Source organism: Narcine bancroftii, chromosome 11 (assembly GCF_036971445.1).
Source record: "Narcine bancroftii isolate sNarBan1 chromosome 11, sNarBan1.hap1, whole genome shotgun sequence".
NCBI lineage: Eukaryota > Metazoa > Chordata > Chondrichthyes > Torpediniformes > Narcinidae > Narcine > Narcine bancroftii.
Genome location: NC_091479.1, coordinates 15532840 through 15544242, shown reverse-complemented (window position 1 = coordinate 15544242; position 11403 = coordinate 15532840). Strand labels below are relative to the sequence as shown.

The window sequence follows — 11403 nt, the reverse complement described above, 5'->3', positions numbered from 1 at the left end:
TTTTCTTAAAAATGAGAGAATTCACGTTTCTTAAAAATGAGAGAATTCACGTTTCTTAAAAATGAGGGAATTTGTGAGTTGCCACAGGACGGAGCCTCTGTCGTGAGCTTCTCTCGTTCTGAATGTTCCTCCGGCATTTCATTTTTAAACCAGCAAATTAAATAGGGAATTGAGGGAGGTTGGGTTGGGGGAATGCACCTTTAACCAGGAATGATGAGAATGTGAAATTTGTTCCATTGGGGGTAATTAAAGTCCATATTGATGATACATTTAAGGGAGCGTCGAGAGCAGGTGGGAATAGAGAGGGGTTGTGCTGACGGGTCGACAGGCAATATGGCCACATTTAACGGGTTCTACTGAAAAGCCTGCTCTTCCCCACCTTATAATTCATTTCTAAGCGTGTGCAAGATTTCCCAAGACCTGCTCAATGGGGATTGTGTCTTCTAAAGAGATCCCTGCTGCCAACTCTCCGTTTTCTACAACCTGTAAGCTTCATGACAGCTGGCCAAGGGAGTGCCTGAGGAAGAGATTTTATATAGAGACCTTGTTTCAGTGGACGTAATCTGGGCCACGTCCCCACAGTGCCCACTTCCCCTGCACAGGACCGGATTAAATTCAATTGCTCCTATTTTAGGTTTTACACACCTAAAATACAACTGTAAGATATCACTGAGAAATATAGAAGGTCAAGTCCTCTTAAATGCAAAGCTAAGTGACAATTCCACATGGATTTTTTTTTTATATAGCTTCGGGGAAGATGGCATAATTGGAAATCCTGATGACTTTACCCATCATTTGTTGGGAGTGCTTGTACATTCCGATAGTTATTTTTCATTGAGAATCCAGGCACCTTCTCTGTTTTGATACTTGGCTCAACATAATCTGAAGATACGATCCAATACTCGTCAAATCAAAATGTCAGTGCTGCCAGATAACGGTGGAAACTATTCCACGACAGGAAACTTGAGACACAAACAGATCAAGGCATAGCAGAGCAAATTCCTTGTTTTAACCCTCTTCGGGGCCATCCTTATATTCTACCACCGACTTTTCCTAGTGCTTTGTGATATACCGCAGAAGTTTACCTGAGTGAAGGTTCAGAGGAAAAACATATCGGCAAGATTCTACATTTCATCATCCAAAATATCCTCAATGACAAAATGCACCGTTGATATTTTTGGGAAGAGCCTGTGTCAGAAAGTAGGAGACAAGACAACCCTAAGAGTTCAAACACTGCTATACAAGGCCGATTTGCTCTTTGACTCTTGCACCAGCAGTGGCGGATTGGCTCCTACCTGGACCCCTAGGCTGAGTTTTAGTAAGGCTCCCCCCTGACCTTGCCCTGCCCACCCTTTGTTGAATGGAATAAGGAGACGATAACTTAGTTTGAATAACTAGGGGTCGATAACCGGGAGCCGCCCCCCCCCCCCCCCACCTCCCCTTCCTCTGTATCTTTCTTTCTGTCATCTTCAAAGTCTGGGAGACACAACATGACTCAAACCAACTGGGGAGTTTAGTTGACTCACGAATAATTAGGATACTCAGTAACAAAGTCAACAAAATTGCCTGTGAAATAATCATCGTTAAAAAAAAAATTGTACTAACAAACCATTTGACAAGTTCACCATTAAATTATCCCTTCTGAAAAATGTCTGTCAGGCGACGAAAAGTTTAACTTCATCCCTCTTGATGGAAACGAGTCAAAAATGTAACAGTTTCATGAAGGTATTATATGTTTAAAAGAGATGAGTCAGTTTCCCATTGCAGTAGAAATAATATGCATATCAGTCTGATTTAGTCTGAGATATAGAGAGGATTAAAAGATGTATTATTGACACCAAAAGCACTGCATTTCATTCATATTCTGTTAGAAGAGAATATATTAGTTTCAGGCAATTTATTTACTCACTCATGAATTCATTATGTTCTTGCACTTTTGGATGGATAACATTCTATATATAAGCTGTGCTTTTCCCTAAATTAACCTTGGAAACTCAACATTTTTTTAGATAAAGTAGACACTAATTTATTGCATCAAATGAGTCGATGTCTTGCATTAACCAAAAGGTACAATATAACCCACATATGAAGACGTAAACATTTTTCAAGCATATTGCTTCAGTGCCTTTCAAAGAAAAACTCGTATGAACAAAACATCTTACTTAAAACCACTCCTATTTATGTAAAAATCAGAACATTACCAACTCCCATTTTCATTGTGGCTAAGGTGCACGTTGAAGTTGAACTTAAACAGTACTCAATGGGTTAACTGTCTGGCTAAATATTTAAAAAAAAATCTATGCACATTTCTTTTCATCAAAGTTTTAAAAAAAAGTTTGAAATTTTCACTTTCAAATGGTGTGATCTGATTTACAAAGATTGTACGAATTTGTCTTCCTTCCAACTGATGCCACTTAGAGGTCACTGGACAATTTTTCTCACATGGTTTGCTTCCGGAGGGAATGGGGATTATGAGAGACCACGTCAAGCTGAACACAAATCACGTAGGAAGCTGGTGAAATTTTAAAGTAGCCTTCATGTTTGATCCCTGACAGTTAGTTCATCTGACCTAAAAAATGTTTTGCCGTTGATTTTCGTTTGTACTCAGCATCGGATGCCTCTCGTGCCAGTGTCCAACCAACAGTCGGCCGGCACGGATGGATTCCAGTTGCCCCAATACTGCTTTTCCATGGTCGCAAGGCCCCGCCGTGTCCGTCAATCACCGAGATCACAGGGAAGGAGTCCAGGTGCGAATACAGAAAATGAATTTTCAATGATGTTGCATTTCACGGGCTTAGGTCGACTCAAAATATGATAGGAAATCACAGAACTAGGCAAAAGATACGTGGTAGGGAAAATGTTAAGGTGATTTTCGTGACCAGCAGCCCAAAATCCAGAAAATAGACCCAAGAGTGTTCAGGAAGCAAAATCTTCGTGGCTCCAGTGTTATATGAGACATGTTAATGTTCCATAAAAGTGCAATAATACCTGGAATAAAAGGACATCAACAAGTGGAAACATTAACAAAAGGGAACCCATTAAAACTGGGGCAGATTGAACTGCGTGGGCAATTCAAATGAAATGCAATGAAGACCTTATCAACTGCTTGGACATGAACAGGAAAAACAGAGCACAGATACGGAAAGGCTTGCTTGAAAGCACGCTCTATTTACAGGCACAGTACTCAGGCAAGATTAAATACTGTGAATTAAGACAAAAATAAAAGCCTCCTAAACCTTGAAGGTATCAAGTAAAATAAAGCTTAAAACAGTAGATCCTTAAAGTGCATTTTTATGCAATTGGTCAAGTGGGTGCAAATTCTTGGAATCTACCTTTTTTGTAAAACCTTTTTCTTTTAATTTTATCGAAAATCCTGAGCGTCATGTTGCCAATAGGTAGTCAAAGCAGTTCTCTTCTGTGAGGGTAGATTGGGGGGGGGGGGTGGGCTATTTTGTGTCCCCTTTCTTGGAGGTTGGTTGCGTTTTAGAGGACACGTATGACAAAATGGTCTGAGTGCTTTTGTGGGACACTGTCTGTGTGCTGTTATTCCTCATGAGTTTCTCCGAGCCGAGGGATTGCCTTTGGCTGTGACGGTGGGCAGCGGGGGGGGTGATGGCATGGAACGGGGGCAGAGGGGTGGCGATTTAGGGGCCTCTCTGCCCGCCCTGTCGATGCCTCCACCGGTGGCTGCGTTCTTCTTCTGCGGCTCCTCCTCGTCGTCGCAGCAGAGGGCGTGATAGAGGATCTTGTCGCTGAAGCGCACTCTCTCCCGGGTGCCCGAGGTTCTCAGGAGGGTCTTGGGACAGGGGGCTCCACTAAGGGTCTCAGCACTGGAAGAGTCTGGGCCACTACCCTCCGGGCCATTTGGAATTAACCCTCCGTTCATCAACCTGTAGTCTGGCTCCGATGGGGTGGTTGGCAGGTCCTTTGGCATCCCCAACCGGCTCGCCTTTTGATGCCTCTGGTGGCAGCTCCAGAAAGGAACAGAACTCCCAGCTGTCGGAAAGGATGTCGGGCGTGAGGAGTCCGTGGTCAGAACAGAGCCCCACCTTGCTCATGGGTCCTGGTGGTATCGCTGCTGGAGGTGACGCTAACTGTGGCAATTGTCCAATCGTCCGGCTCCAACTCAAAATCAAAATCCGCTGTCAGCCTGTCCGATCTGCTTCACGACCTGGAAGAGCCACAACACGATACCCTCCAGTCAACGTGCCTGGAAGCAACAGGACAACCCCCACCCTGTTGAGAAGAAGCAGCATGGGGTGGGGTAGGGGGGGGGGGAACAATCCTCCAGGGAAGGTGACCCAGTTCGGCAGAAGAGTGAGTCTGTTTCTTGTCCCGGTGCACCGCCAGACTGAGACCACCCGCAAATTGGAGGAACAACACCTTCCTTCCAACCGGAGAGCATTAAAATCGACTTACATTACCCCCCCCCCCCCACCACCGTCTCTCTCCATTCGCACAAATAGGATAAACGCCACCGAGTCCCTTCTCACATCCTTTTCTGGATTCCTCCCCCATGGTTGAATTCTTTCTGATTTTTTTTGGGGGGCTCAGGCCCGATGTATCTAAAGATGCTGAATAGAGGTCCAATTAACCCCCTTTTCTAGATTCCTCTCCCATGGTTTGAATTCTTTCTGATTTTTTGGGGGGCTCAGGCCCCGATGTATCTAAAGATGCTGAATAGAGGTCCAATTAACCCCCCCTTTTCTAGATTCCTCTCCCATGGTTTGAATTCTTTCTGATTTTTTTTAGGGGGCTCAGGCCCGATGTATCTAAAGATGCTGAATAGAGGTCCAATTAACCCCTTTTCTAGATTCCACTCCCATGGTTTGAATTCTTTCTGATTTTTTGGAGGGGCTCAGGCCTGATGTATCGAAAGATGCTGAATAGAGGTCCAGTTAACCCCTTTTCTGGATTCCTCCCCCATGGTTTGAATTCTTTCTGATTTTTTGGGGGGCTCAGGCCCCGATGTATCTAAAGATGCTGAGTCTCCAGCATTTCACTGTGGGGGTTTTTTTGGGGGTCTTGCTGCAGTCACAGCGTCTGTAGCCGATCATGTTTATTTCATCTGAAAAACCCCGGACAGGCGCTGGAGACCTGCGGTGGAAGGAGCCACCCCGGCTGCGGGGTGGCTGGGGGGCCTGCACGGCAAAGCTCCTGGTGTTTCTTTGTTTGACTTGCAGCAGGACAGAGGCAGGGTATTTATGTGTATTATTACATAATGCTTAAGGAAGCTTGAATAATAACCGATAACAATATGCAGGAGAAATTAATGCATTAAATATTTCACCTCTTCTTATTCCCTATTATCAGCCAGAGAAGGTCAAAAAATGTGCAGGCATCAGTTAATTCCAGGGAAGGCACATGGTGCCCTCCAAGTCCCATCCCAACTACTTCCATTGAGAGAAAGGATCGTTCATAGCGGTCCCGGGGTGTGTTAACACACTGTAACCTCACCGCTGTAATTCAAAACGCTGAGGCACTGGGCTGTGAGCAGTGAAACGTGGTTGACCTTACAATGCAACAGCCCAGGGTCTCGAAAGCAGAATCACTGATGGATCACAATGCCAAGCAGTCGGGAATGTGAATGAGATGGTGGGGGGGGTGGGGGTGTGGGGGTTACTCTGTAATAATCTGGTCTGAGGTTACAATGGAGAGGGTCCCGGGCTCGAAACGTGTCTTTCCCTCCTCTGGAGGCTGCGTGAGTTTCTCCAGTGTTTGCTATTACTACATCTGCAGACATCCCCGCTTCCCTACCAATTGATCAGTGGTTCTCAACCTTGTTTTAAATCCCTCCCTTCCCCCTATAACTAAGAATCACCTCAGGCCATAAGATGTGAGTGGGACAATAAGATTGAGAATCACTGGGATGGTTTCAGAGGCGGGAATTCTGGCCAAAATCACTTCGCAGGCACCCCCCATATGAAACGAACAGCAAGTCAGGCACCCTCCCAATGGAAGGCAATTTGGGACAGTCAGCATTTAGAGCTGAAGCCCTGGGGGTTGCTGGGGGTGGGAGGAGGTTAACCTGCGCTCCGAACACAACAGATGCCGCCAAGCTCTGACCTCTTGTCAATTTCAAGTGGGCGAGAGGGAAGTTCAGGAGCCTTGCTCCGAACCCCTCCCCTTCACCCCCACCTGCCCCTCAGACCAACCCAAGGTGGTCTCTTCCCCCGTCACCCAAAATGCAAGGTGGTCTCTTCCCCCCCCATTACCCAAATACAAGTTGGCCTCTTCCCCCCCCCCTCTATTACCCAAATGCAATGTGGTCTCTTCCCCCCCCATTACCCAAATACAAGGTGGTCTCTTCCCATTACCCAAATGCAGGGTGGTCTCTTACCCCCATTACCCAAATGCAGGGTGGTCTCTCACCCCCATTACCCAAATGCAAGGTGGTCTCTTCCCCCCCATTACTCAAATACAAGGTGGTCTCTTCCCCATTCCCCAAATGCAGGGTCGGTCTCTTCCCATTACACAAATGAAAGGTGGTCTCTTCCCATTCCCCAAATGCAGGGTGGTCTCTTCCCATTCCCCAAATGCAGGGTGGTCTCTTCCCCCATTCCCTAAATGCAGGGTGGTCTCTTCCCATTCCCCAAATGTAGGGTGGTCTCTTACCCCGATTACCCAAAATGCAGGGTGGTCTCTCACCCCCATTACCCAAATGCAAGGTGGTCTCTTCCCCATTACCCAAATACAAGGTGGTCTCTTCCCCCCATTCCCCAAATGCAGGGTGGTCTCTTCCCCCCATTCCCCAATGCAGGGTGGTCTCTTCCCATTACACAAATACAAGGTGGTCTCTTCCCCCATTCCCCAAATGCAGGGTGGTCTCTTCCCATTACACAAATGCAAGGTGGTCTCTTCCCCCCATTCCCCAAATACAGGGTGGTCTTTCCCATTCCCCAAATGCAGGGTGGTCTCTTCCCCCATTCCCCAAATGCAGGGTGGTCTCTTCCCATTACACAAATACAAGGTGGTCTCTTCCCATTACACAAATACAAGGTGGTCTCTTCCCATTATCACAAATGCAAGGTGTCTCTTCCCCCCATTCCCCAAATACAGGTGGTCTTTCCCATTCCCCAAATGCAGGGTGGTCTCTTCCCCCATTCCCCAAATGCAGGGTGGTCTCTTCCCATTACACAAATACAAGGTGGTCTCTTCCCATTACACAAATACAAGGTGGTCTCTTCCCATTACACAAATGCAAGGTGTCTCTTCCCCCCATTCCCCAAATACAGGGTGGTCTTTCCCATTCCCCAAATGCAGGGTGGTCTCTTCCCATTCCCCAAATGCAGGGTGGACTCTTCCCCCATTCCCCAAATGCAGGGTGGTCTCTTCCCCCCCCCCCCATTGCGATTTCTCCAAGGGGCGAAGTTGAAGGAAGGGTCCCGTCTTCAATGAAGGAAGCGTGGGCTGATTTTTTGGGGAGGGGTGGGGGGGAACAGTCACTCTGCGGCGGATTGGTGGTGGGGTGGGGGGGTAGTGGGTGGGAGGGGGGGGTTGGGGGTGGGTGGGGTAGTGGGGTGGGTGGGGGGGTGGGGGGTAGTGGGGTGGGTGGGGTAGTGGGGGTGGGTGGGGGTTGGGGTAGTGGGGTGGGGTAGTGGGGTGGGTGGTGGGGTGGGTGGTGGGGTGGGTAGTGGGGTGGGGTAGTGGGGTGGGTGGTGGGGTGGGGTAGTGGGGTGGGTGGGGTAGTGGGGTGGGTGGGGGGGTGGGGTAGTGGGGTGGGTGGGGGGGTGGGGTAGTGGGGTGGGTGGTGGGGTGGGGTGGTGGGGTGGGTGGTGGGGTGGGGTGGTGGGGTGGGTGGGTGGGGTAGGGTGGGGGGTGGGTGGTGGGGTGGGGTGGGTGGTGGGGTGGGTGGGGGGGGGTGGGTGGTGGGTGGGGTGGGTGGGGTGGTGGGGTGGGGGGGGTGGGTGGTGGGGTGGGAGTGGGGGGGGGGTGGGTGGTGGGGTGGGTGGGGGGGGTGGGGTGGTGGGGTGGGTGGGGGAGGGGTGGGTGGTGGGGTGGGTGGGAGGGGGTGGGGTGATGGGGTGGGTGGGGGGGGGGGGTTTGCTCACCTCTTTCAGTTCTTTGGCTACCGCTTTTCAACTCGGCGAGAATAACTTCCAGCTGATCGATCACCATCTTCATGCGGTGCCGGACGGTGTCGGGGACCGGGCGCTGCGGAGAGGGGTCACTGGATTCCCGCGGAGCCCCGAGTCGCGATGACATGATTCAGAGAGGCGGCGAACGGCGGCCCATCCTCCTCGTCGCCGCTGCTCCCCGCTGATCTGCCGTCGACTTGCCCGTGGCTGAGGCACAAGGGGAGGACTCATCGTCTTCATGCCCGGAGTAACCTTGCCCGGGGATCTCGCTCTCCCGACCTCTCACATGGCTCTTGGGCTCCGGGGCGCTGGCGACGGGATGGGACCTTCCTGCGGAGGAGGAGGAGGGGGGTAAGAAGTTAGGGGGGGGGGGTAAGAAGTTAGGGGGGGGTAAGAAGTTAGGGGGGGGGTAAGAAGTTAGGGGGGGGGGTTAGCCCCCAATCACAGTCCCGAGGTGACGCCGAGCTCTGGAGTTCAGCACCCCCCCCCCCCCTCCTCCTCTCCCCCTCGCCTTAGCGCAAGGAGACCCCCGGCTGCAGACCACGACAGCCAGAGAGGGGGGGGGGGGGCATCATCCACCCAGCCCGCTGCTCAATGCACGATGTCCCCGCACCCATCTCGGATGGGAGGGAGAGGGGGGGTGGGTGGGTGGGCAAAGAATATGCTCTTGAAGGTTGCGGACGCGCTGCAACACGCTGGACGCATTATTGCTGGCGGGGCTGCATTTTGAGAGCGCCCGGGTGGGTTTTGCTGAGGGGGGGGGGGGGTGGGGGAGCAATGGAAATTATTTACCTCGCCACATCAACTCCCGCTGCTTGGAGATGCAGGAATCCCCCGGCCGGCAGCGCAGCAGCCGATGGTTGGAGGAGGCAGGGGGGCTCATTGCGGTTTCCCTTTCGCGCTGGCGGGAGGTGGGAGAGAGAGAGAGACAGAGAGAGAGAGACACACACAGGCGTCCTGCGTCAGTCCGAGGTTCCTACCCGGCTTGTCGGGCAGAATCCCACTTGCAAGGGGGGGTGAGGGTGGGGAAGGGGGGGGGGATGGAACACCTTAACCCGCCCGCGGGAACGAGTTGGCTCCCCTCTCCCCGCATAGAATGATTAGCCCGGTCCTATAAGCCGCAGGGAGGCAAAGCTCCCTCCAGGAGATCAACGGGGTCTTGCCCCCCCCCCACCATCCCCCCCCCCCACCACCCCCCCAACCATCACCACCCCCCCAACCATCACCCCCCCCAACCATCACCCCCCCCAACCATCACCCCCCCCAACCATCACCCCCCCAACCATCACCCCCCCAACCATCACCACCCCCCCAACCATCACCCCCCCAACCATCACCCCCCCACCATCACCCCCCCAACCATCACCTCCCCCAACCATCACCCCCCCAACCATCACCACCTCCCCAACCATCACCCCCCCCCCACCATCACCCCCCCCACCATCACCACCCCCCCCCACCATCACCCCCCCCCCCCCACCATCACCCCCCCCCCCCCCCCCACCATCACCCCACCCAACTCCTCGCCAGACCGCACTGGAAGCTCAGGTGAAAAACGGACCGCACTCTCTCTCTCCACCAACCAGCAGAGCCCCAGATTTCTACCTGGAGCATCAGCAGATTGGACTGAAGCCCGGGAGAAGTCTCTGAAATCCTGCAGCAAGTGGTTCGGGAGGCGGCGAGAGGTTTACCTGCTTGGCCCCTGGCAGCAGCCGCTAGAGGGGACTTTAGGATTTAACTTGGAAAGGGTGGATGGGGGGGGGGGGGGGGGCAGAGGTTTGCGAGGAAAGTCTGCAGACATGCGGGTTGAAGCACAAAGCTGGAGCAATTCGGACAGTCTCGTTTATATAGCAAATATAAAGATAGATGCTTGTCCCCTTCATAGAGGCGGAGGGGAGCACAGACCCGCAGGCAATAAGGGAGGGACATCAGGGGGGTGGTGGATGTGAATGGAGAGGGAAGGGAGGTTGGATGTGAAATGGAGAGGGAAGGGGGGTTGGATGTGAATGGAGAGGGAAGGGAGGTTGGATGTGAATGGAGAGGGAAGGGGGTTGGATGTGAATGGAGAGGGAAGGGAGGTTGGATGTGAATGGAGAGGGAAGGGGGGTTGGATGTGAATGGAGAGGGAAGGGAGGTTGGATGTGAATGGAGAGGGAAGGGGGTTGGATGTGAATGGAGAGGGAAGGGGGGTTGGATGTGAATGGAGAGGGAAGGGGGGTTGGATGTGAATGGAGAGGGAAAGGGGTGGATGTGAATGGAGAGGGAAGGGGGGTTGGATGTGAATGGAGAGGGAAAGGGGTGGATGTGAATGGAGAGGGAAGGGGGGTTGGATGTGAATGGAGAGGGAAAGGGGGTGGATGTGAATGGAGAGGGAAAGGGGTGGATGTGAATGAAGAGGGAAGGGAGGTTGGATGTGAATGGAGAGGGAAGGGAGGTTGGATGTGAATGGAGAGGGAAAGGGGTGGATGTGAATGGAGAGGGAAGGGGGGTTGGATGTGAATGGAGAGGGAAAGGGGTGGATGTGAATGGAGAGGGAAGGGAGGTTGGATGTGAATGGGAGAGGGAAGGGAGGTTGGATGTGAATGGAGAGGGAAGGGGGGTTGGATGTGAATGGAGAGGGAAAGGGTGGATGTGAATGAAGAGGAAGGGAGTTGGATGTGAATGGAGAGGGAAGGGGGGTTGGATGTGAATGGAGAGGGAAAGGGGTGGATGTGAATGGAGAGGGAAGGGGGTTGGATGTGAATGGAGAGGGAAAGGGGTGGATGTGAATGGAGAGGGAAGGGAGGTTGGATGTGAATGGTGAGGGAAGGGAGGTTGGATGTGAATGGAGAGGGAAGGGGGGTTGGATGTGAATGGAGAGGGAAAGGGGTGGATGTGAATGAAGAGGGAAGGGGGGTGGATGTGAATGGAGAGGAAGGGGATGGAGGGCTGGAAGAAACACCTCAGAGCGTTGAGGGGAGAATGGGGAAGGGGTTCGCAGAAACTGGATGAGTCGACGTTAATGCCATCCAGTTGGCTCTATCAATAACCACAGCTACAGGAACAATGGGCTTTAATGCACGCAAGACTTTGGCTGGCCCAGATCCAGGTACAGGACTGCCTGAAAGAGGAAGGTATGGCCGGAGCAAAAGGGGAGGAGACAAGGGAGAGTAGGTGGGCCAGCCTCATCTATAGAGTATAAGGGTTTTACAATGGAGGAAAACAGAACAGAGAGGGCCCAGATGGAAAATGAGGTGTTGTTTCAGGATGCACTCTCGTACGCAAGGCCAGGATTAATCGCTCTTCTCCAATGATCCTTCAGAAGCCTTCCTATTGCACCGACGTA

At 52.0% G+C, this 11403-nt stretch overlaps 1 protein-coding gene across 1 annotated transcript; it reads right to left on the bottom strand.

The window, feature by feature from the left end:
- Positions 1-3314: 3314 nt before the first annotated feature.
- Positions 3315-8180, bottom strand: LOC138745548 (inhibitory synaptic factor 1-like). The gene is given in 3 exon segments (XM_069902684.1): positions 3315-3637; positions 3640-4171; positions 8052-8180. Coding segments are annotated over 2 exon segments (486 nt in total). The 5' UTR covers positions 3935-4171; positions 8052-8180; the 3' UTR covers positions 3315-3446.
- Positions 8181-11403: the final 3223 nt, after the last annotated feature.